General features: G+C 36.3%; 9 protein-coding genes and 1 long non-coding RNA gene across 14 annotated transcripts; 8 read left to right on the top strand and 2 right to left on the bottom strand.

The window, feature by feature from the left end:
• The first annotated feature begins 120 nt into the window (after nt 1-120).
• On the top strand, nt 121-6511 carry LOC104743589 (GDSL esterase/lipase At1g28580-like). Its single transcript, XM_019236249.2, has 5 exons — nt 121-491; nt 5159-5373; nt 5478-5626; nt 5736-6012; nt 6093-6511. Exons 3-5 carry the CDS (start codon nt 5489-5491, stop codon nt 6368-6370), a joined length of 693 nt encoding a protein of 230 aa, XP_019091794.2. The 5' UTR covers nt 121-491; nt 5159-5373; nt 5478-5488; the 3' UTR covers nt 6371-6511.
• On the top strand, nt 1119-4079 carry LOC147928130 (uncharacterized). The gene is made up of 5 exons (XM_087483155.1): nt 1119-1258; nt 1480-2211; nt 2291-2630; nt 2715-3777; nt 3862-4079. Exons 1-4 carry the CDS (start codon nt 1254-1256, stop codon nt 3774-3776), a joined length of 2139 nt encoding a protein of 712 aa, XP_087339281.1. The 5' UTR covers nt 1119-1253; the 3' UTR covers nt 3777; nt 3862-4079.
• Nucleotides 6512-7967: 1456 nt separating the features above from the next.
• LOC104741470 (uncharacterized) lies at nt 7968-9343 on the top strand. The gene is made up of 3 exons (XR_760319.2): nt 7968-8188; nt 8275-8623; nt 9189-9343. It is a non-coding gene; the product is annotated as an uncharacterized LOC104741470 (long non-coding RNA).
• Nucleotides 9344-10615: 1272 nt separating this feature from the next.
• LOC104741468 (GDSL esterase/lipase At1g28610-like) lies at nt 10616-12871 on the top strand. Of its 2 annotated transcripts, XM_010462353.2 has the most exons (6): nt 10616-11026; nt 11130-11345; nt 11516-11664; nt 11774-12050; nt 12141-12395; nt 12648-12871. In XM_010462353.2, exons 1-6 carry the CDS (start codon nt 10753-10755, stop codon nt 12719-12721), a joined length of 1245 nt encoding a protein of 414 aa, XP_010460655.2. In that variant the 5' UTR covers nt 10616-10752; the 3' UTR covers nt 12722-12871. The 2 variants fall into 2 exon arrangements, with proteins under 2 accessions (XP_010460655.2, XP_087339049.1); XM_087482923.1 differs by lacking the exon at nt 12648-12871 and having other exon boundaries at nt 12141-12552.
• On the top strand, nt 12617-15446 carry LOC104741469 (snRNA-activating protein complex subunit-like). Of its 2 annotated transcripts, none has more exons than XM_087482924.1 (10): nt 12617-13148; nt 13265-13300; nt 13402-13457; nt 13647-13710; nt 13887-13975; nt 14063-14153; nt 14265-14357; nt 14484-14609; nt 14706-14966; nt 15061-15446. In XM_087482924.1, the coding sequence occupies exons 1-8, from the start codon at nt 12936-12938 to the stop codon at nt 14505-14507; spliced, it is 666 nt and encodes a 221-aa protein (XP_087339050.1). In that variant the 5' UTR covers nt 12617-12935; the 3' UTR covers nt 14508-14609; nt 14706-14966; nt 15061-15446. The 2 variants fall into 2 exon arrangements, with proteins under 2 accessions (XP_087339050.1, XP_010460656.2); XM_010462354.3 differs by having other exon boundaries at nt 12861-13144; nt 13234-13300.
• Nucleotides 14514-15336, top strand: LOC147928129 (snRNA-activating protein complex subunit-like). Its single transcript, XM_087486032.1, has 3 exons — nt 14514-14609; nt 14706-14966; nt 15061-15336. The coding sequence occupies exons 1-3, from the start codon at nt 14514-14516 to the stop codon at nt 15334-15336; spliced, it is 633 nt and encodes a 210-aa protein (XP_087342158.1).
• Nucleotides 15447-15669: 223 nt separating the features above from the next.
• LOC104741465 (ras-related protein RABA1i) lies at nt 15670-16807 on the top strand. Its single transcript, XM_010462352.3, has 2 exons — nt 15670-16112; nt 16197-16807. The coding sequence occupies exons 1-2, from the start codon at nt 15892-15894 to the stop codon at nt 16630-16632; spliced, it is 657 nt and encodes a 218-aa protein (XP_010460654.1). The 5' UTR covers nt 15670-15891; the 3' UTR covers nt 16633-16807.
• LOC104741464 (uncharacterized) lies at nt 16704-17791 on the bottom strand. Its single transcript, XM_010462351.3, has 2 exons — nt 17450-17791; nt 16704-16932 (listed from the first exon to the last, which is right to left on the bottom strand). The coding sequence occupies exon 1, from the start codon at nt 17789-17791 to the stop codon at nt 17477-17479; it is 315 nt and encodes a 104-aa protein (XP_010460653.1). The 3' UTR covers nt 16704-16932; nt 17450-17476.
• Nucleotides 17792-17814: 23 nt separating this feature from the next.
• LOC104741463 (uncharacterized) lies at nt 17815-21421 on the top strand. Of its 2 annotated transcripts, none has more exons than XM_010462350.3 (8): nt 17815-18364; nt 18463-18666; nt 18762-19247; nt 19697-19807; nt 20125-20310; nt 20639-20869; nt 20963-21083; nt 21179-21421. In XM_010462350.3, exons 1-8 carry the CDS (start codon nt 17993-17995, stop codon nt 21295-21297), a joined length of 1830 nt encoding a protein of 609 aa, XP_010460652.1. In that variant the 5' UTR covers nt 17815-17992; the 3' UTR covers nt 21298-21421. The 2 variants fall into 2 exon arrangements, with proteins under 2 accessions (XP_010460652.1, XP_010460651.1); XM_010462349.3 differs by having other exon boundaries at nt 18759-19247.
• A 116-nt stretch (nt 21422-21537) lies between these two features.
• LOC104741462 (transcription factor VOZ1) lies at nt 21538-24416 on the bottom strand. Of its 2 annotated transcripts, none has more exons than XM_010462347.3 (5): nt 24086-24416; nt 23497-23798; nt 23255-23404; nt 22647-23160; nt 21538-22551 (listed from the first exon to the last, which is right to left on the bottom strand). In XM_010462347.3, exons 2-5 carry the CDS (start codon nt 23725-23727, stop codon nt 21977-21979), a joined length of 1470 nt encoding a protein of 489 aa, XP_010460649.1. In that variant the 5' UTR covers nt 23728-23798; nt 24086-24416; the 3' UTR covers nt 21538-21976. The 2 variants fall into 2 exon arrangements, with proteins under 2 accessions (XP_010460649.1, XP_010460650.1); XM_010462348.3 differs by having other exon boundaries at nt 22647-23142; nt 24086-24277.
• Between the last annotated feature and the right edge of the window lie 367 nt (nt 24417-24783).

Below are 24783 nucleotides of genomic sequence, written 5' to 3'. Positions count from 1 at the left end.
TTGGTCATTATTATTGTCACTTCAGGCAATGGTATCTGGTTTGATAACGATTCGAGATTCATTGGTAATATCAAGAAGAGTAAGAAAACTTTAAATATGAACAACAACTAGGCCACCCATACTCCCCATTCGTCGTGTCGTGCCCATCCCCCTTATTGGTTTTGTATCTTTTCTTGAAAACTTCAAAAAGAAAGATTTCGAATTCGTAGGGACGACGGAGATCTCTTCTCGCATGGCTTCTCTATTGACGAAGCTCGCGACCATCTTCATTTTATCTACTTTTTTTCTCACTATGGTAAACTCGGAACCAGAGTGTCGGAACTTGAGATCGATCTTAAGTTTCGGCGATTCGATTGCCGATACTGGAAACTTGCTCGGCCTCTCCGATCCTAACGATCATCCTCAGGTCGCGCTTCTACCGTACGGAGAAACTTTCTTCCACCATCCCACCGGACGTTTCTCAAACGGCCGCCTCATCATCGATTTCATTGGTACGTGTCTTCTTGACTTTCTATGAAAAAACTAAGAGGGGCACGTGTCCTATACTAATTTTATAATCTTTGTCTAATAGTCCTTGCTAATTTTATAAACTTATATGATTTTGTAATTGATACCCACAGGCCACAGGCAACATGCTTTTTTTTTCTTTATCTATCTTCCTGCATGTTTTCATTTTTTTTCGTTTTTCTAATATTTCATGGTTGCATTTTCTTTACTTGAAAAAAAATATTTATCAAATAGTATGAAATAACTTTATCTCCCTTACGGAAAAATGGCTTTTTTATACCCTCACTAATAACATATGTTAAATTCATACATCATCTATGCTCTTGTGCCAAGTCATACCTCCATTTAATAAAAGTTTAAATTTACAACCTAAAGTTTTGTTTTTGTGCTAAACCATACATAGACATTAACAATGTTAAATCGCGTGATGATGTGGATGCCACGTATTATACCACGTCGTGTTAGTGCAAAACCTAGAATCGAATTATTTTGTTAATACGACGTAGTTGGAGTGTGGGCAGAAATTAAAAGCAACATCGAGCATGCCGTCTCATGTTTTACTTTATTTTTCACAAAACCTGTCGTCTCATTGATCTTCTTTTAACTCTCAACGAAGATCACAACAATTGGGACTTCACTTCTTCTCTAACCATTGACGAATCCGAAGTTAGTAGAAACGTTTTTTGAAGTTAAAGAGTTTTGTGGAAGTGGAATTAGAGTTTCTCATCCCTTCACCCGCTGGAAAAATGAGGTAATTTTGAAATAAATTTTGGGGTTTTCACTTTATTTATCTACATATCATATAGATTTAGTTAAATATCTTATTTTATTTGTATATATTAGATGTGATGTGTGTTTATGTCTCAGTATATACAGTTATTTCCTAATGAGACACAACGTCTTGTTTATGAACACCAAGTACTCGATAATTTGTCAAATTCTAAAAGAAAAAAATTGTTGTTGTCATTTCAGCTATGAGAATGGAAATGCGAATACAGCTGCTGGTGATCATGAGAATGATTATAGAGTTGATGTAGATGAAAATGCCAACGAAACTGGTGGTGATGGAATTGATAACAGAGCTGAAGGTGAGCGGCTTGATGAAGAAGCTCAAGTGGAGGAAAATGTTGCAGGCTTTGTTGATGAAGAAGAGGAGGACAATGATGAATATACTCCTCATAATTCAGATTGTGAAGAAGAGGGAAGACAGTATTTAAGATGCCAAAAAGGTAGTGGAAATATTAGATTGGGGCAGGTATTTGACAACATATCTCAATTTAAAGAAGCTGTAGTTGATTATGCTCTTAAGGAAGGGTGTAATGTGAAGTTCACAAGATGGGGACCTGATAAATCAGAAGTAAAGTGTTCACTTGGTGGTGATTGCAAGTTCAGAATTTATTGTTCATATGAAGCACCAATAGGAGCATACATGGTTAAGAGATGTGAAGATGAGCATTCATGTATTAAGGATGGGTTTAGCAAGGTAGTGAAGGATGGGATTATTGCTAAATTATTGTTGAATGACATTAGAAAAGATCCTACCTACAAGCCAAAGACAATGCAAGACACACTTGAGGAGCGTTACAACTTGATTGTGACACCTGATCAGTGTAGAAAAGCCAAGAGAAAAGCCTTATCGATGATTCAGGATGAACATGATGAGCAATTTTCAAGGATAAAAGACTACCGACTAGAGTTGCTAAAGTAAATAAAATCTATCCAAATAATTCTAATTATTATGTTTTATAGTTGATAATCTAACTTTGTTTCTGATTTTAAAAAGGTCTAATCCAGAATCTACAGTTGAGTTGGGGATAATAACTGGTGATGGTGGTATAGAGTCTTTTGATAGGTTCTATGTGTGCTTTGCAGCCCTCAAGGAGACATGGCTTGCTCATTGTCGCCCTATTATTGGAATAGATGGCTGTTTTTTAAAGAACGATGTTAAGGGTCAACTCTTGGCAGCCGTAGGAAGGGATGCAAATAATCAATTCTTTCCTGTTGCTTGGGCTGTGGTGCAAAAGGAAAATATAGACAGTTGGTTATGGTTTATCCAGAAGCTTAAGACTGATTTGAAACTTCAAGATGGAACTGGATTCACACTTATCTCTGATAGACAAAAAGTAAGTTCAGTGTTCATTTACTCTTTGTCATCTATGTAATCTGTTTAAGATAGTTAGAATAAAGCTCTTTTTTTTACATGATAGGGCTTACTCAATGCTGTTGACCAAGAATTGCCTAAGGTGGAACATCGTATGTGTGCGCGCCACATCTATGGAAACCTAAGGAGAGTTTATCCAGGTAAAGAATTGCCTAAGGACTTATTTTGGGCAGTTGCAAAGAGTTTCAACATTGGTGAATATGAGAGAGCCATTGCCGCATTGAAGAACTTTGATGTTGGTGTGTATGAGGCATTGATGATGAGGAATCCACATAAGTGTAGCCGCGCTTTTTTCACTTCCACATCAGTGTGTGAAGATGTTTCGAATAATTTCTCTGAGTCCTACAACAATACTATCAACAAAGCCCGAGAGATGCCCCTTGTTGAGATGTTGGAGACAATAAGAAGACAAGCCATGATTCGTATGGATATAAGAAAAAAGAAGGCCATGAAGCATCAAGGAAAATTTAGTCTAAAAGTTGCGAAGACCATCAAGGAAGAGGAGAAACACCGAAAGTTTTGTCAAGTAATTCCTGTTGGAAATAGTCAATTTGAAGTGGTTGAACACAAGCAGGGTCATCATGTTGATATGATTGCAAGAACATGTGCATGTAGGAGGTGGAGTATGACAGGGATTCCTTGTCGTCATGTCTTACGTGTAATATCATATAAGAAGTTTAAGCCTGAGGACTATGTCTCCAACTGGTATTTGACATCTACATGGCGCAAACAATACAATGGTCCTATCAAGGCAGTTAATGGAATGAACTTTTGGGGAAGGTCAGATGAGCGTATGATTCAAGTCCCGCCAAGAGAAGCGTCTCAAGGTGCTAAAAAGAAGCAAAAAAGAATAAAAGGAAAGAATGAGTCTCCGAAGAAAAAGAAGAAAGAGAAGGGAGTAGAAGAACCTCCTGTGAAGAAAACAAAAATTACAAGAGAAGGGAGGGAAATTCATTGTGGAAGGTGTGGTTTGGCAAGACATAACACCAGAAGTTGTCCTAATATTGGTGTCCCGGTTTACAGGCCAAAGAAACAACCTAAAAGTGTTAGTGAGTCTAGTCAAGGGGAAGGATCTAGCCAACCAAGCCACACATCACAATTTGTTTAAGGTACGTAAAATCTTTTCAGTTTTAAGGTTAGATATGCTTCTTCTAAACTTTTTTTGAAACTATCTTTTGTGTTTATTATGCAAGGTTTGATGAAGCGGAGTGAAGAAAATTGGAGTAGTTTTATTGGAGTATGTTTTCTTGATGATTTGACTCAGATACTTGGGTCTTTGGAACCTTATTCTTTATTTTGTTTACCACTGGAACCTTAGTTGGTTAATGTCGTTTGTTTTACGTCTTGGAACCTTGTTAGAAACGGCTTTTTCTTGCCTCCAATTTTAAGAATTTGGAACCATTTTCTTGGCTTGTTATTGCTCCCAGTTTGTGATGTTTTTAACAAACCATGCATCTATCATAAACCAATAAAAATGAGACGACGCTTATAATATTGCTATTTGATAGGTGCAACAATCCAAACGACGTCGTATCATATCACTACGTAGCTTAAAACGACGTTTAAGTAGAGATTTTGATTATTTTTGCACTAACACAACGTGGTATAATATGTGGCATCCACATCATCACGTGATTTAACATTGTTAATGTCTATGTATGGTTTTGCACAAAAACAAAACTTTAGATTTTAAATTTAAAGTTTTATTAGGTGGAGGTATGACTTGGCACAAGAGCATAGATGATGTATGAATTTAACATATGTCATTAGTGAGGGTATAAAAAAGCCACTTTTCCTCTCCCTTACTAATAGACTAAATTTAAATCTTCATATATAGATTAAAAAAAAAATCTGAAGTATAGTAATTTATACAAGTTTCAGTTTTTTATATAATCTCTTGACTTTAAATTTATGTGATATATTTAAATGTTAAACTTATATATTTAAATATATACTTTCAGTTATTATTGAAAATGTAACTGTGTACTGTGTACTATTGTAATACATAAATTCTAAAAAAGAAATAGTATTTAATTTTAACATGAATATAGTATTATAAATTTTTTTATAATTTAATATTATCAACCATATTTAAAAGCTCAGATACTTTCTTGAAAATTACATCCAAAGAAAAAGTTCCGAGCAATTTGGAGCATGTATTATTGTGGATTGCATGACACGATTAAGTCATGGACTTGTAATATTATTTGGTTTCACCATGCTTGAAAACACACACTCATGGTTTGTAATGTACTAGCACTTACAAATTACGTAGTTTGTTGTTATATATTTCTGATGTTTGGTTCTCCCCTGTTTTGTCCTGTGTGTCACTCTTACTTTAACTTCTTTTTCTGGATGCTCTTGCTTGAGTAGCAAGTTCCATTGTATAAATACAAAACCTGAGATCATCTATATACTACACCATTAACAGTGGTTACGCCTTATAAATTGGTTCCTCAACTTACAATCTATCTTTGGTTCTGTTCACAGCTGAATTCTTAGGTTATCGCTCGTGCCTCCATTTTATGGATCTCAAAATGCAAACTTTGAGAAAGGAGTTAATTTCGCGGTAGGTGGAGCAACAGCACTGGAACGTTCCTTTCTTGAGGAGAGGGGAATTCACTTTCCTTGCACCAATGTCAGTTTAGGTGTTCAGCTTAGTAGCTTCAAGGAGAGTTTGCCTAAGTTATGTGGCTCTCCTTCAGGTTAGTTGGGAAGATCAACTCTTTTTAACCTCTAAGACACAGTGAATTAATCAAGCTATCACTTGCATGTAGAATAAATGACTTACATTGTAATCTTGTTTTAGACTGCAGAGATATGATAGAAAATGCTTTAATTCTCATGGGAGAAATTGGAGGGAATGACTATAATTACGCATTCTTCGTGGAAAAAAGCATTGAAGAGGTCAAAGAGCTGGTTCCACTAGTTATCAGAACTATTTCTTCCGCAATCACGGTAAACATTTCTCTTTCCACATATATATATACCTAATCAAATTCTTGATCTTCTTGAATATCTCATCAAATTTTTGGAACAATGACTGACTGAATGTTCGATAGCGCAGGAGTTAATCGGTATGGGAGGGAAAACATTTCTAGTTCCCGGAGAATTCCCTATGGGATGCTCAGTGGTCTATTGGACAATATATCAGACAACAAACATGGAAGAATACGATCCTTTAACAGGATGTTTGAAATGGCTGAATAAGTTTGGAGAATATCACAACGAGCAGCTTCAAGTAGAACTCAACAGACTTCAGAAGTTGTACCCTCATGTCAATATCATATACGCGGACTACTACAACGTTCTGTCGAGCATTTTCCAAGAACCAGCCAAATTCGGTTAGAGAATTCTTTATTCTTCTACTGAACCTACACGTACATTGATTCAATTTTGTTAACCGAGTTAACTATCCAATCAGGGTTCATAAACAGACCCTTGTCGGCTTGCTGCGGTTTTGGAGGACCGTACAACTATACGGTGGGTAAGAAATGCGGGACTGATGTAGTTGAAGGTTGTAGTGATCCTTCAAAGTATGTGGCTTGGGATGGTGTTCATTTGACTGAGGCTGCGTACAGCTTGATTGCTGAGGGTATACTAAGCGGACCTTATACAATTCCTCCTTTCGATTGGTCTTGCCTCAGCTCTAGAAAAATTAAGAACAATGGAGGATCATATCTGACACAACCAATATTTTGAGGAACAACTGATCTAAGTTGGTCAAATAAATTGAGAGAAGGATACTAATAAAACCTTCTTTTAGTGCTTGTCTTGGTTTATGTATTGTATTCAAACAAATATATGGTTAATTAAAGTATGCAACTATTTGTTAAAAAACTATCTAGCTAAATGTACCTTTAGTTAAAATGATATTACTAAATAACAAAAGAAATATTAGAAGAAACCTTCTAGACATGAAACTTACAAATGATTCTATTGATTAAATTGTTCATCTTAATTTCTCTGCATATGACTACAACAATGGTAAACCCAAATGTAAGACAAATGTAACTTAATCACACACTTATTATATGACCAAAATAAAAATCAAGTAGACATCCGCACCATCAAGTGGAATCGTGGGACTATGAAACAACATATGTGTTAATACTTTTATTTATCTTATTTGATTATAAAATTCAGATGGTTGTGACATTAAATCACTCTTAATGGTTATGATTTTCTTTCGTAATATTATTTACTAGAATTGGACAGTGCTAGAGCACGGATTAACATTTATTTTATTTATTTTGAAATTTTTATTTAAAGTATTATATATATAATTGTTTTTATTTGTTTAACTTTTTTTTTTGCTCAAACATTATGCCATAAAATAATGAGATGATATTTTATATTGAATATAACTTATGAAAATAACATCTATTTTGTAAGATATATTATAGTAGATCTAGATTTTGACCCGCAGTACACTGCAGTTTAAGTTATTTGATAAAAATATTAATTTCTGTTTGTTAATTTTATTTGATTTGTTTAGTTTTTAAAATTATATATTGTATATTGATTGTTAATGACTTAACCTACACTATACCGCATATTAATTATTTTGTTACAGTATTAATTAATCGATTTAATTGGATACGTCTATTAATCTAATATGGATATTGTTAACAAAATAATGAGATGATATTTTATCCATGTAGCACCGAATTAATGACATTTTAAGTTTCTGTTAATATCTACTCAAACATGTCTAGCCATATAACCCGTCGTGTGATATTTTAATTTATTGTACACCGCAGAAAAAAACTTCATAAAAATCTATATATATTTTTAAAATTTAAAAAGTTTTTATAAAGTTTCTTTTTTATAGAAATTGAACTACTTATAATATTTGAAATTCTTATAAAGTTTAAATATTATTAATATCTTAAACAATTATAAAAATTAAATGTTTTAATAATTAAAATATCAATAATCTTTAAAGTTTTTTAAAAGTTCACAAAATAATAAGATAATATTTTATCCGTGTAGCACCGAATTAATGACATTTTAATTTTCTATTAATATCAACTCAAATATGTCCTGCTATATAACCTGTCACGTGATATTTTAATTCGTATATATTATTAAAATTTAAAATGTTTGAATAAATTTTATTATTTTAGAAATTAAAATACTTATAATATTTGAATTTCTTATAAAGTTTAAATATTATTCATGTAACACCCCAATCCACCGTTGTTGGACCAACTCCGATTTTTGACGAAAAGAACTCCAGCCCATCAAAGCCCAACTTCTCTAATAAAAAAAAACCTAAGTGTGTATGTATATATATGTGTACGTAGCCTCGTTCTCGTCACCGCAGATTTTGTCATCACTTTCATTGATCTTAAGCAGGAAGATCATAAGGAAATATCGATTCTAAGCCTCAATCATCCCCTATAGTTGAAGTTGGAGGTTACATTTATGGTAGTTATTGTGTGTTTCCATCGTGAAAAAAAACGGAGAAGTTTAGTTGATCGTCGCGTTCCACCATTTAACACCGGCTTCATTTAGGTAAGGCAAATCTATCATGGATATATGGTCTATTCCATTAATTATGCTTGTATTGGTTACTGAGTTTGTAACTTATGACTCCATAGTTGGTTTTAGTGAAGAAGAGGAATTCAGAAACAGTGTCAAGTAGTGGTTTTGGTGATCCATTTCCCGTCGGATCTGAAGGAACCAGATCACGATTTTGGTGTCGTTGGATAGATACTGCTGCTAGGAATAAATAGAATCTTTCGGTTCTTCGTTACAAGTTTGCAGTTTCGACCTGAGGTTTTGGTGGAAGAATTCCGGCGTTACCTAAGCGATTCAAGTCAGTTCGACGGTTGTTACAGATATAAGGGGTGTTAGGGAAGCCACCTGAGCCATCATTATCACCGAAAAAGATTATTGCTAGCTGCTCCAGCCTTCTTCCTTCCAGTCCTATTTCTAGCCAGAATTCAGGTGAGGGCGTGATCTGTGGATTTTGAACACCAAGCTATTTTGACCGTAATCGTATTATAAGGTTTAGGGATAAGTTGTTTGATTGTTTGTATGATATAGGTTGATTAGTGATGATATGTCTATTAATGACAGATATGTGTTACGTGAGTGTTTGATATTGATATGTGGATGTATGACCATTAGTGTCTGCATGAGGAAAAACGATGTATGACCATTAGTGTCTGCATGAGTAAAGTGGATGTATGACCATTTGTGTCAACATGAGTAAGAGATGTATGGTCAATGGTGCCTGCATATGCTACGAGTTATTATATGATATTGTGTGGTGGCATGATTCGATGTTTTAGATGTGAGTTGTGTTTAGTGAAATATATAGCTTATATGTTGTTGAGGAAGCATGTTTGATTATTGGAGATATTAGGAGGTTTGTTGATAGCTTATTCTTAGACTTTGTGTATGCGCTTGCTGGTGTGCTTAGTTTTGTGTTGACGGTCCTGTGGGCAGGCGGGATCGTTCTCACTGAGTAAAACTTGTTTTACTCACCCCTCTTTTCTCTTTCTTTCAGGTCAGGTTTGGTTAGAGAGTTTTACGCAAGTCGTCCGAGTTCTTTTGGTGTATTTGAGGGTTGGGGTTTCACGATTCATATCTTAAACATTTTATAAAAAGATAAATGTTTTAATAATTGAAATATTAATAATCTTTAAAAAATTTAAAAAGTTATACATTTGAATTTTTAAAGTTATTAAAATTTGAAATTCTTTAAAATAAAGAACCATAATAAAATGCATAAAATTTTTAATTTCAATGCCTGATAAATCAAGATTTCTGCTCATTCGTATTCAGAATCATTTTGGTCTCTTTTTTATTAATATGATTTTGAATCTTTGCATAGTTTTCTTAGGTGATGTAGGATATTTTGTATATTTTTTTATTCATCAATTGAGCAATATATGTCTGTTTAAAAAAATTTAAATTACATCATATGCAGAAAAAATCATAAATTTTATTAACTAAATATATTAGATAAAAAAATAAAATAATTTAAATATAAAATAAAATAAATGTGAAAGAAGAATCATATATTTTTGTTTTAATTAGGTTGAAAGATTTTCTTATCTTTTAAATGTTACCTATAATTGATTTATATGTTACTATACTTAACTAAATTCATACTATCCTTATTTACCAAAAATCAGACTAACTCGTATATTATGATACACATATGTCACAAGTTTATAACCAAAAAAACATAAATATATCTATTATATAGTCTACAAAAAAAATGTAGTGTACTTCCGTTTTATCATATAGGGGATAGCGAAAAAAAAAGTAACTAAAATTATAATTATGACGCTAATCCCATTAACTAGCAACTAATTTGATACTACTTGCTTTTCTTAATACAAATGCGGTAATTCCAATTGACATAATCCCATCGATATAATAGTTTAAGAATTGTTTTTGTTATATATATCCTAAAGCATATCATATCTCTGCATAACATTACTGCTTTCGTTTTCCAACAATCAAACATTTACTTTAATTTTTTTTTTTTTATGTGTGTCACTCAACAGCTGTTTATTTTTATTTTTTATGGGATTAAAACAGCTTAATTACTTAATTAAGAAAATTAAGAAGACAGCTGGTTTTGGGATAGCTTCATCTTATTTCATGTAAAAAAAATAAATAAATATATATAATCCATTAAGATAAAACCAAAACCAAAATAAAACAAAGTACCCACTCAAGTTTATAATAACAAAAGAAAAAATCTACACAACAAATCAAAAACGAAAAAAAATCCAAAATCCAACAACCATTTAAAAAACAAACATTCATGGTCATGCTTTAAGTAAGTGATATGGTTAAAAAAAAAATTCAGCTTTATATACCATAGTTTTCATTACCATCTAAAGCATACTATAATTTTAATTTGGATAGATTTTAAGAGATATTTATGGTTGAACGTTACTTTCTGAATTTACGAGTAGACAGCGAGACACGGTCCTTTTTACTTTTTAGCCTCAAAGTTAATATATCCCAAGCAGTGCCTCATTGCTGAAGCTGAACTACACATTGCTCTGCTTTTGCGTGGCTTCTTCCTTGTCCAGTCTTCTTATTCTTCTTCGATGGAGTCTCCATATTTTTATCTGTTGAAGAAACTCACTAGGACCTTCTTCCTAATCACTTTGCTAACCACAGTCATAAGCTCACAAGTACAACAGTGTCGGAAGTTCAAATCTATCATCAGCTTCGGAGATTCCATTACCGACACTGGAAACTTGCTCGGTCTCTCCGACGCTGACAATCTTCCTCACTCCGCATTTCCACCGTACGGTGAAACCTTCTTCCACTTCCCCACCGGTCGTTTCTCCAATGGTCGCCTCATCATCGACTTCATCGGTAATTTAATTTTAATCTCTCTATTTGAGTCTTGAAATAGTCCTTTGAGATTTTTAAGTATGAAACCTTTTTTCAGTGATTCTTCAAATTTTCTCTTGTACAGCTGAATTCTTGGGGCTTCCGTATCTGCCTCCCTTCTACGGATCTCAAAATGCAAGCTTTGAGAAAGGGGTTAATTTCGCTGTAGCGGGTGCAACAGCATTGGATCAAACAGTTCTTGAGAGCAGAGGAATTTATTATGATTACACCAATGTTAGTTTAGGAGTTCAGTTTAAGAACTTCAAGGAGAGTTTACCAAATATATGTGGTTCACCTGCAGGTAATAGAATATATATTTTTTTTATCCTATGTATTAATTAAAAAAATGTCGAATATGATTTGTTTCTTATAAAGATTGATGAAAGTGTATACCATAAAGTTTGTCCTCGGACCTCGGAGATGCAATGTTACAAACTCACTTGTAATGATTTTTTTTTTTTTTTCTTATAGATTGCAGAGAAATGATTGGAACTGCTCTGCTTATCGTTGGAGAGATTGGAGGGAACGATTATAACTACGGGTTCTTGGTTGGTAAAACAGTCGAGGAGCTAAAAGAGTTGGTTCCGTTAGTGATCAGTTCTATTTCTTTTATGATTACGGTACCATTCTTTCTCATAAACCCTTGTTATTAATATCTCTAAATAAATCAGTCAGTCAGAGTGAATCTTGAATATGAATAGAATTAACAATATATATATATATATATAGGAGTTGGTCAAGATGGGAGGCAAAACCATCATGGTGCCTGCGGACTTCCCAATAGGATGCTGGACAGCGTTTCTAACAGAGTATCGGATATCAAACAATGAAGAATACGATCCTTTAACCGGATGTTTGAAGTGGCTAAACGAGTTTATAGAATACCACAACAAGGAGCTTCAGGAAGAACTCAACAGAGTACAAAAAATCTACCCTCATGTTACAATCATATACGCTGATTACTACAATGCCTTGTTACGTATTTTCCAAGAACCGGCCAAATTCGGTTATACCCCCAACTCTTTTGAATCTATTTACCTACCCATTTCTTTTTTCAAAACTAAAGGTTCTCAAACCGATTCTTGTTTATGAACAGGGTTCACGAGCGGACGACCCTTGTCAGCTTGTTGTGGAACAGGAGGACCATACAACTTCAATAGTATGAGTTGGTGTGGGACTAAAAAAGTGGATAGTTGTAGTGATCCTTCCAAGTACGTGCATTGGGATGGTTTTCATTTGACCGAGTCTGCATACCGATGGATCGCTATGGGCTTCCTCAAGGGTCCTTACACAATTCCTGCTTACGACTGGTCTTGCCCCGGTTTTGAAATCAACAACGGACCAGCAGCAGGTAAACAGTATTCTTTTAGCAGTAGGTGATGAGAGTTTGAGAGCTGTTCTCGTCAAAACCTTCTTAAAATAGAAGATATTTGCTTAAAGAAGTGTGTGTATAACGATTATGTTTACAACTCCGGTTTAATGATTTAATCGACGAGTAACGCAAATAATCACCGGTTAACAATTAAACCGGGTTACATTATAAATAGTCTCTCTCTCCTTCAGAGACTCCTTATATCTGATTTCGAATCTTCTTCTTCTCCAGTCTCCACCACGACGACGATGACGAGCTCCTTCAACAATGGAGGACTGCAACAATCCTCAGTCTCTACTCTTTAATTGCATCGCTTAAAGCAAAATCCCGATCCTTTCTCCTTCTAAAACCCTAATTCTAGCGAATTTGAGTTTTGTTAATTCGAAATTTGAAACCTAAAAGTCTCAATTCGTCTGGGAATTTCAGAGACCGATCAAAATTCTCTTTTTCAAGTGTAATCTTCTTCGTCTCCTCTTTAATTCGAGCTATCAGGGAGAGAGAGATCAAACGTTAGCAACAATGGAGAGCGAGAGCGAGAGCGAGAACAACGAGAGAAGTGAACATAGAGCAACCACTTCATTGGTACCCAGAGGAGGACCCATTTATCTGCCAAACATGGTTGGAAACATTTCTACAGTCCCTGAGTTCCGTTCTTCTTTTCTCAACCTACTCGAGGATTTGGATACTCATTTATCTCCCTCATCATCTTCTCAGCGATTTGATGTCTCGTTAGTATTCCTTTGGCTCCTTTGGTTTCAATGAGAAAAAAAAAAACAATACATAAAAGATATATGTAACTGGGAGGACTTTGTTGCAGAACTGATGATCTCAAGATTTATACCGATGAGGAACTCACGGAGATGGCTATGAAGGAAGCCTTTCCTGTATGTTGCCTAATCATCCTTTATTGGATTTGTTGTGTTCTTCTTTCTTTTTGCTGTCTTTGGAGTTTGAGTGACAACTTTGGGTCTTGATGTTATCGCAGGAAGATGAAAACCTTTCCCAAAAGGAGCTCGAACTATCTTTAAACGCCTCTCATCAGTATGTATCATTTCCACACTATTTCTATTTTTAATATCTAATGCTCTGTCTTGTGTGACTGTTGGTGAAAAAAGGCAATTGGCAAGTAGCTTTTCTATAAGTCTCTGTGTTTTGAGAGACAAAGTTAGGTTGACTTATATACAATTGTGGAATGATAACAAACTGTTATACCTCTCCTGTCTCCTGCAGTGCAAAAAGGAAGAGGACTGTAAAGAATACTGGGGTAAAGAAGAGAACAGAAAAAAAGACTGATGTAAGTTTATGTAACATGGCTGGCTATATATGTGTTTAGTTCACTTGATACCAACTTTACATGGATTTTACTAGTGTACTGGCTTTGGTTAAACAATGAACGATGGTTGGCGTAGTCAAGCTTAAGGTTAGTTGCATTTCTTTTTCTGATTGATATGGTCATGTTTTTGGTTTCAGGAAGCTTATCTTGCCAGAGTCGAGCAGCTTGCGAAAATCAAACAAAAGCAGGAGGAGGATAAGGCAGCTGTGATGCTGCACTGCTTCAGGTCTGTGATCTACTATTGGATAGTCTCTGGTTTGCTGATGTAACCTTGTTATGCTTATGTTTCTTTGATTTTTAACTTTTTGTTCAGCAAAACTTGTGAAACTGGTAAAGATGTAGCTGCACCTGCAGACGGTTATGAGCAGATGCAATCTCTTAAGTTCATATATAACAATTACACGGCAAGTTATTCCCCCCGCTGCAATTTTGTTTTGTTTCGACTATGCTAGTCCAAACATCTTTTTAACTCATCATGCCTCCTGCTAAATATTATCTTCGTGCTATGTAAACAGAAAGTGAAGCCATCAGACATCCAGGGACAAGTGGAGACGCTATTTCCTGAAGTCATTTTGTGTGTTGAGATTTATAACAGTCGTAAGGTTAAGGTACTGCATGGTTCTGTCAAAACCCTTTGATGCACTCTGCATATTTTTTTGGAGAAATCAAAGTCTGAATTACATTTGACTGAATTGTGCTAACTACTACAATATCTGTGTAAATGTTTTGTTCAGACCCAAGAAATTTTGGTTCTATGACGTCAAATGTTGACTGAATTGAAAGACAAGATTCACTGTCTTACAGACCACGTGATGAAAAAGGCTGGAAAGTATAACCCCTCTGGATACTTTCTCATAGAAGTAAGAATTCATCTGTTCATTATTCTTATCTTTTGATGACTAAATAAGTTTAATTTCTTCTTTTCTAATTCAATCAGTTGCTTTTTGCTTGTCTAGGATGTCTTTCACAATGATTCAAGGAACCCGTCGGTCAAAGATTACAGCTACCCTATTTTAGATTGGATTTGGAACTCGAAAGATGAAACTCTTAAAAAATGGGAATGCATTCTAACCGGCGAATTACATAAAAAGCAGAAAGCAGTTCTAGGTGAATCGAAATCCATGGATGTACCTCGTTTCAGAACTACAAACATGCAGAGTACACGCTTCTGTGACATAAGATTCAGAGTCGGAGCTAGTTATCTCTATTGTCATCAGGTAAAAAATCCCTTTTCTGTTTCCTTTAATTCTCATCCTAATGACAAACATTTCCGCACAGCACGAGATATTTTACTGATTAAACCGAGAACAGGGAGAATGCAAGCACATGATAGTGATACGGGACATGAGGCTGAGTCATCCAGAGGATGTTCAGAGCAGAACAGCATACCCGATAATATTTCGATCGAAGCCCAAGTTTCAGAAATGCGGAGTTTGCAAGATAAATAGAGCTTCAAAGGTTGCAGTGGATAACAAGTGGGCACATGAGAATCCTTGTTATTTCTGTGATGTTTGTCTTGCACTCTTACACTCAGAGGAAGGCTCTCTTGGCTGTGACTTCCCAGTGTATGATTATGTGCATGAGTGAATACAAATTTTGTTGCTTAATCCTTAAATAGAAAAGATAGTTGTAGTTGCAAACTGAAAACATGATGAGTATTTAACTTGAATGGTTACTAGGAGTATATATTTTATGCTGAACCAAATGGGAATTTATAACAGCTGAAACCGAATTAACTTGATATGTGTAAACAAAAGTTGTCAAACCGGAAACGTGTATGTTTAGCCTCTTTCAAAAACTCTCTTTCGTTTCTAAGCGGTAGAAATTTAGAAATGTTTATGTTTAGCCTAATTTTAAAAAACAAAAAGTAGAGGAGGTTCCTTAAATTTCTGTTTCTTCTCGCTGTCTTCCCACATTCATAACTCAAATTGGTATCTTCTCCAATTTAGAAAACGTTAAAAACAAGAGAAGATAAAACTTATGTTTTAGAACCAAAAGAAATAAGAAAACGCATTTTGGGATTTCTCATTGTCATCCCAAGTTCTTGGAATAGCCAAATACATTTTTCATTATTAGATATTATCGTCTCAATTAAGAACAACCAACCTCATAAAGAGAAAGAGGTTAAACTTCGGATAGAAGATGGGAGCATACAGAGCAGAAGACGATTACGATTACCTATTCAAGGTGGTCTTAACCGGAGATTCCGGCGTCGGTAAATCTAACTTGCTATCTCGTTTCACCAGAAATGATTTCAGCCACGACTCACGTGCCACCATAGGTGTCGAATTCGCCACACGTAGCATCCAATGCGACGATAAGATTGTCAAGGCTCAAATCTGGGATACTGCTGGCCAAGAAAGGTATCTATCTATCTACTCTTAACATTACTTCAAAATTTGTTTACGTTGTTCTGTATGATGACCAAAATCAAATTTAAAAACTAGGTACCGAGCCATCACGAGCGCATACTACAGAGGAGCCGTTGGTGCATTGCTTGTTTACGACGTGACACGTCATGTGACATTCGAGAACGTGGAGAGATGGCTAAAGGAGCTAAGGGACCACACGGATGCAAACATTGTGATCATGCTCGTTGGTAACAAAGCTGATCTTCGTCACCTCCGAGCCATCTCAACAGAAGAAGCAAAGGCTTTTGCAGAGAGAGAGAATACCTTTTTCATGGAGACTTCCGCACTTGAAGCTGTGAATGTTGATAACGCTTTCACCGAAGTTCTCACTCAGATTTACAGAGTCGTTAGCAAGAAGGCTCTTGAAGCTGGAGATGATCCAACCACTGCTTTGCCTAAAGGACAGATGATTAACGTCGGAAGCCGTGATGATATCTCAGCTGTTAAAAAACCTGGTTGCTGCTCTGCATAGACAAGCTTACTTCTCTCTCTCTCTCTCTCTCTTTTTTTTTTTTTTTTTTTCTTTCTTGTATTTTTGTATCATTTAAAAACAACATTTTTATTAATTTCCTGCAAATTTGTATACATTCTTGGAATTATCAAACAAAGAAAGCTCACACTAAAGTTTTTCTTCTGTTTTGTTAAAACTCTACAATCTCTTGCCTTCTGCTCTCTCTACTTCTCACGATAACGATCGATGCTCTTGGTAATGTACATGAAGATGTGCCATTGTTGATGCCCCATCTCGCCTCTCATCCTGCTTTCAAACGATCTGCAAATAGAGGTTGAAACAGCCTCATTAGTTTAGTGGAGTTGATTGTGAAAGTCTTAAAAGTTAATACTTCAAAACGTTTCTTTCAATTGCATGGAATTACAGATGTTGAGTGTACCACAAACTCAGGATTCATCCAAAAATACCTTGTCAAATGGAACTTCCATTTTCTGTAATATCTCTCACTCAGGCTAACCAATTGCAGAAACCTCATCAATGAGTTAAGAATACGAATATGGAACTTAGTCACTAACTAACAAGAGCACATTATGTGCTGCACATACATAGTAATGGATTCTACAGATGTGAGTAGCAAAAGAACCACCTAATCATCCTCGGGTTTGTTTCTACTAAATTGCATAGAGTTGGATAATAATCTTCAAATAATTCTGAGCTTAATCATCTATAAGCAACGAACCAGAGTCCATATAAATTCCAATCTATTTGGATCAAGATCGTCTGAGATAAGTTTGTTCAAAGAATCGAGATATTCAAAATTGAAGAAGATGAATCTCACCAGTAAAAAACGCAGACACAGAATCATTCATTTCTCATCATCGCGTCCAGGAGGAGGTGGCTTAGAACTCGATTGAAGAGAAGGAAGAGGATTAGAGCCCTTGATGATCCAACCGAGTCCAAAGAAGAGTCCTCCGGCAAGAATCGCAGTCCCCCAAGCGTGAGAGTACCATTTGCTGTACTGCCTAATCGCGAACTTCCACTGCTCCCTTAGCGTCGCCTGATCCGGATTCACCGACTCCGGTGGGTTATAATACGGAATCCTTTTACCAGAACCCGATCCGATCTCCGGCGTCGGTTTCTTCTCCGCCGACGATGAGGTAGTGTTGTTCTCCTCCGCCATTGTCGTCGTTGTTTTTAGATTCTTTGTTTCGTTGAAATGTAACCTTTTCTCTTTGAACTCTATCGACGCTGACACGTGGCAAATAATGTGACGTGGCACTTTCGAATACGCAAAACGATACCGTTTTGGTTGCTTCGTCTACCTCAAACCTCCCCCCCCCCTCCCCTCTTAGGGTTTTAGGGAATTTTTATCTGTTCGTCAATGGCTTCTACTGCTTCTTCTTCTTCTTCTTCACTTCTCTTTCCCTCCAGAAATTTCAAATCTGTTCCATATCGGAGAAGAAGCTTCGTGTCTTTTATCCGTTTTGCTAAAAATCCTTCTGCGGAGGAGGACATTCTCCGTTTCGTGGCGGAATCAGATGGGAAGGCGCTTCCATGTGTACGGACTTACGAGAACAATTCAGCTCGGCTCAGTCTCGTTGGTACAGTAGCTTTTGATCAGGCTTTGACTGCGGCTGCTGCTGACGGTGGTGAAGCTGCCGATGATCATCTTCGTGAGAATGTCCCTGTTATGGTGGTCGAGACTGTTTTTCCCGGAGGATCTGACCCTAAGGCTACTGTGTCTACCAGATTGGTCAGTTTCTGGTTGCATTTGATTCACATTGATTCTAGATTATAGCAATTGAGTTTTGACATTTAAAGGTAACATTTTGTTTTTGTGTATTTGAACAGTTCTTGCCTACTAAAAAGGTTAAAGAGCGAGCTAAAAAGCTGCGGTGGTCTCTTTCCGAGGATCTTTCTAGTGGAGATTTGTCCAAGAACATACTTGCTATGACTTTTAGGCAAGTTGTTTTGAGACAACTGTGGAACTTTCAGCTTGTGTTGTTTGGACCTGGAGCTGAAAGAGAAATGGGAGATTTCGAAAACCCTCGAGAGGTTTAACTTCGCTTTGATGTGATGTTTCTAGAGTCTGCAAGTGGAAAAATTAGTACTGATAGGTTCAGTTGTCTTATTCATTTCCGTTTCAGCAGGTTTCTACATCTTTCACTCTTAGCTCATCCGATGAACGGGCTATATCTGTTATTGCAGAAGTTGTATGCATCTCCGCTCTTCAAAGCACTGAGAAGAGTTTCCTTGATGATTATCTGGAAAAAGCTAAGTTTCCCTTTTTCAAGTGGTTCTCTAAACACAGGAGGATTGCTTCAAGAGATTGTTCAGTTGTCCTTCATAAGGTATTTGATGATGAGCAGAATACCAACCACTTGCTTGAGTATTACCAGTCAAGGGAGGAGAATTTTAAACTTGCAGACACTAGGCAAAGAAGTCGGTGGTGGAACATGTCTGCAGATTCGAAGTTGGAAAAAATTGGAGGCCCTGGATTTAGTACTTGGGCAAGCGAGTATTTACCTGCATATCGACTAGAGATTGATACTACAATACTTGCGGACCTAAAGCTTGAGGGGTGGAGAAAGTCCAGCGAGAATAAGTGGGAGGTTCTTCTAACTCACTCACAAATGGTATAATTCCTTTTCTCTTGCTTTTGTTATTGATGCTTTGTGTACGACTAGGAAATAGGAATGGCAGTGTGGCTTCCCCTTTATATATGCATCTCCCTTAGTTTGAAAGAACATTCCACATTTCTAGGTTATCATCTTCGGTTAGTCTTAGTCATTCTTGGTTATATATATGATAATATGGAGCCATGCTATTGTCTTAGACAGTGTAGAATTTATCACAGGTGTAGTCATCCTTTATATCCTATACACACAACAAGGAGATGCTGATAGAATTTTGTGGCATTCAAAGCTAGCAGGATGAAAGATATTATCAATCATTCAGTTTGGTGCAATAAAATTTCTTATACTGCTGCATTTTACGTGCTCTATGGTGACTAAGGTGTTTGTTTCCACGCACGGTATTTTCATGATATCCCCTACACTCCTAACACTTGTATAAAACTCTTTAGGTTGGATTGGCTGAAGCATTGGATATTTACTTTGAAGATGTATACTCACTGCCCAAAAAACAGCTACCGTGTGATGTTTCTGGAAATTATGCAAACTTACCCAATGAAAAGGTATTGACTATTGGACGCATATGTCGCCAATTTCTAAGCTTTGAATCTTTGGTATCTGATTATTTTTATGTAGTCAGAGCCAATTGACAGCCCTTGATAAATCACTTGCTCTATTCAATCAGTGTGCTTCATTTCGGTTTCCTGCTGAACTATGTTTTCAGTCTGCTCAATGAATTCATGTTTGCTATTAGAGTTTGCTGCATTATGTTGGAGAAATGTTGTGATGTAAGAAGATTGGCTTAATGACTTAAGTGTTGGTAGCTTTTCCAGTGAAACTTCTGATAACTTTTTTTGGTTTGCTTAATCTCTATTGACAGAGAGGACTGTCTTTGTTGAAAATCCTATCTGTCACTGTGGCCAGTGGAATTCTTCTTCTTGCTGTTAGTACTGCGGCTCAGTTCTGTTTTCCTCAGAAAGGCGAGAGAAAGTATCCTGGAAAAAGCCAAGATATCATATGGGCCGAGAGTGAGTTGTTATCTCATCAATCTTCAGATTCCTCTAAGGTATGGATTTCAAAAACACTTGTTCATATAGATGTGTAGGCTAGCGAATGCATGTAGACATAAATAGCTTTTCAGAACAGCTCTAGTTCATTTGATTATATCAATAAAGTACTGGTTAGCCAATTTTTTATTGTAAACCTTGAAGTCAACCATCCAAATAATATATCAAGCAAAGACAACGCAAGGTCTATATATTTCATGTTATTGGTTTATGGTTCCTGTAGGAGTATGGACTCTCTACTGAGATTAATGATAACCACGAATTATTATTATCAGTCTTTAGTTTCATTGTCTTCGAAAACTAAAGTTTGAAACTTTAAATGAGTAGTTGGATTCATTCTGTGGATTACTCGTCAACAAGCTCAAGGATGCTTACAGCTGGGTGGGGGAGATAACCCTAGAAAGCAGCATAGGTGCCTGGATTGGGGAAGTACCTGATTATTTGAAAGAAACCAGCAGAGCTAAGTCTGTTGAAGATCACATCGTTACAAGCTCTTCTCTTCTGGAAAAACTCAATGAAGATGCAAAGGCATCTGCGCAAGATATCGCTACTTACCAGGTAATTCCAGTGAGTTGTGGCGAGTGTAAATCTTTAAGTGGCCTACTACTTCATCTTTGTTGATTTCCTTGTCTGGCTCTTTAATGGAAGCAGGTAGTGTTATCACCTGAAGGTAAAATTATAGGGTTCCAACCAACAAGCCGGGTTGCTGTGAACCACTGGGCTGCTAATCCTTTAGCTAAAGAACTTTATGGAGGAAAAAAACTCTCGCCTGGTAAATCCATGATTCTTCTTTCGATTTCCTCAAGTTCAATGCCATTCTTATCCGTTAATTGTATGACGATGATGTGTTCATTCTTTCTGTTGCAGGGCTGATTGAGCCTGGTTTAAAGAGTCGCCCTCCAACAAATGTAGTTGTGTTGGAATTGTTAATGTCTGTAAATTCAGTTCGTCCTTTTGCATTGGTTAGACCATTATTACCACAATAACCATGGCCAAGCTCCTGTCTCTTTAGATGAAATTTTACAATACCTGTAGCATTAGCATATGATTTATTGCTACTAACATTCTTGCGTGTATGAAATATAAATGCCTTGAGCTTCCCGGTAAAAATCAGTGATAACGTGATAACATGATCTTAAAAAGATGCTGAAGATTTTGAGCTCTTGGGAAAAAAAGAAAAATGATAATCAATGAAAGATAAACTAGGAGCAAGATTGGTGATCTCATTGAACAAAGGTCCTGATTGGATTAAGAACAATAACGATAATCGAACCGTTCCAACCTTCGGGTTACATAATTTGTCATCTGCATTACATATCACAGAAGAGAGTCGAAAATGCATCAAAATATATAAACCGGAATGTTAGTAAATATGCCTTCACCTCCACAAGACTGAATCTTTAAAAAAAAGCAGTCCCCACATCACATTTACTTTTCCTGCTTTTGGTTAGAACAAAGCTCTCAAACTCCAGGACAGTCTTCTGCATCCCCTTCTTGTTGTTATATATATATACATAATCTCCATGAATAGAGAGAATTATAATATAAAGAAACAAATTATACGAGTCTATTACTTTGCCCTACGACATGTAGATAGCTTCTTTTTGCTGCTGCCTAATTAAATGGTAAGCAACAGCTTTTCAAACCTGATTTTTTATTCATTACTCAGGCGATATAATAGTCGCTTAGATTTCCGACCAGATAGTTAAACTCTTCACCTACTCCATAGTCAGTGGCCTGCTCTACTGTGTTCTGAACATTCACGGTGGCAACTTTAGTGTTCACTTTTGGTCTTCCTTTGATGCAACGTTTGTTGTTGTTGTTGTTGGTGGTGGTGGTAGTCATATTGTTGTTTTCTGGAGGGAACTCAGCTGTGAGTCTTCCCATCTGCTTCTGCAAATCTGCCACCGAGTCGTTTGAAACTTTTCCCTTTGAATTCTTCTTCCCATCAACGAGCTTGAGCTCGAGTCTGTACAAGGCACAAGCATCGCACTTGTTGATCTCGTATTCGTAAAGGTGCCATTCAAAATGTTGCAGAGGCTGTGGATCCATGTAGTAAGATCTCTTTAGCCCTCCAAACTCGACCATGATCTGTTTACGTGACTCATGCCAACCGCGACCATTGTAATCTGGTAAAGATCTTTGCTTTCTGTTCCCACTCTCAAAGGCCCTCCTTGGTTTGTCAAAGAATAGCCACTCCCTTAGTGTCTCACTCTCTAGAACCGTGAGATCAAAGAGCTCTACAGTCACAACAGAGATTCAAGATTTGAGTATGACCAACACAAGAATAGTGATCAATTAATATATATGTAAAATCCAAGAGAGCAAAGCCTACCTGGAGCATTCCATGGAGATTTCGCAGTTGCAGCTCCTTCACATTCAGGAATACCAACATCTTTCCCTCCAGCTTTGGCGCTAAGAGCAGCAAAAAGAAGACCGTCTTTCAAACCAATGCCTCCTGGACGCACAACAGGATTCATACCTGGTGGCCCTTCATTGAAAGCCAGTGCAGCATGGAAGCTGCTGCAGTAATCCTGGAACCAGTCGAATCCTTGAGCTGGCCTAGGACAATCCCAAAGAGCACATTTTGGACCCAAGAACGCAGAAGGTGGAGGACAGATAGTCGGCATAAAAGTAGAGATATGCAGAGGACCCTCAACACCGTAACTGGGACAATCGTTGAAACCACCATTGAAGTTTGGCTCAAACTCTTGTTGCAGATCAAACTGATTATATTCCAGATTAGCAGTTCCAACAAAGTTGTTGTTGCCAACTACTAAAGGCGGATCTTTGCAATGATCAGCCAACGGAAATCCATGTTCTGACTTCCCCTGAACAAAATTGTATCCCTGTCAAGATTTACCATGACCTCTGTATTAATGAACTCCACACGCACAACTAAACCACCATTGAAAAAAATTGGGTAGTAAAAGAACAACTGACCCTTTGAAAGACAGCAGCTTTGCCAGCTTCAAGATTCTGATCAGCAGGCTCAGGCTTGGGAGCAGCTAATTTGCTGGTAGCATCATCTTCTTCATCACAGAGCTGAAGCAGCCGACAAATGTCTGATGAGAAAGAGCCCAGAGTACCACCCTGCTTTAAGCAAAACAAACCCATGTTATTTCACAAAAAAAACAAAAGCATGCAAGTGTCACAGAACAATCCAAAACAAGAAGGAAGCATACTTGTTGCAAGGAAGAAGCAGGAGAAGGTTCGTTGAGCTCAGATTTCCACTCACGAAGCATCTGATTCACTTGTTCCTCAAGGAGAGAGACATCAGTACCCCTAGACTCTTTCCTAGCGGATTGAAGATCCAAAAGCATGCCTTGCAAATCATCAACACGGTTCTTAGCCTTATCTTTGAACAGCTTGTGCGAAGCAGATCTGCAATTAGTCTTAGTTCTCTTTCCCGTCATAAGAATCTCTCTACTCCACTCCACTCAGTCCCACCCACCAACAAATACAAAAACGTTCCTTACACAAGATTCTGTCAAAAACACAATCAAAACATTTCACATGAGTTCAAACATGATCGATCACTCTAAACATACATATGCTTAAACAAAACAAAATTACAGTAATTGATTCATTCAAAAGAGACGAAACACACACAAAAATCAAAAAAGGGAGTTAATGATCACAAAAGCTATACACAGAATCTTAGAGGATAATGGAAGAAGAGATCAATCATGCACAGAGGAGTCTTAAAAAGAGAGAGATTGAAACAGATCGAAGTATATGTGAGAAGTTTTAAAGAGGAACCCAGGAAGAAACCTTTACTACTGTAGCAGCTGCAGCAACTAAGAGAGGAGATTAGAGAGAGCGGAGGAGAAACGTTGGTGGATTCTCTTCTTCCTTCTTCTTCTTCTTCTTCTTCTTCTCTCTCTCTCACCCCTTCAACTCCAACTTTTCTTTTTTTCCGTTTTTATCAGCTAAATAATTCCAACCCTAAGAAAATTTATAAACAATAAATAAATATGTATACTTGGAAAAATAAAGAAAATGTATTCTAATTATCTTTTTTTTTTTAATTTTTGGGTGAGAGTTTTTTTTTTCCTTTTTTGTAATTATTGGATTATATAAAAACATACATGTTAAATATATATATATGTATTTATTGTGGATTCTTCTCTTTTTTTTTTGTTTTTCATGTTTTCTCTTTAATATCATGCATGTCTAAATATTAAATTTATATAATGAGCACATAAGTATCATTTTTGTTATTTTGTTTTCTTAAAAAATATATATATATTTTTAATAGTGAGGTGAGTTTTTGTTTTTTGTTTTTGTGCACTCATTGCCTTAGAAAATTGGTGTTTTTCTTCATCTCTATGAGTAAAAAATTGGTGCCTTAGAATAATTGTTATTACAAAAAAAAGAAGCAAATTTACAGAGTTTTTGTTTTTTGTTTTTGTGCACTTATTCTGTAAATTTGCTTCTTTTTTTTGTAATAACAATTTTGATTACTATTA

This window comes from Camelina sativa, chromosome 14, assembly GCF_030686135.1.
Source record: "Camelina sativa cultivar CO46 ecotype springtype chromosome 14, ASM3068613v1".
Lineage (NCBI taxonomy): Eukaryota > Viridiplantae > Streptophyta > Magnoliopsida > Brassicales > Brassicaceae > Camelina > Camelina sativa.
The sequence above is the reverse complement of the archived record's forward strand: the minus strand, read 5'-3'. Positions and strand labels throughout refer to the sequence as shown.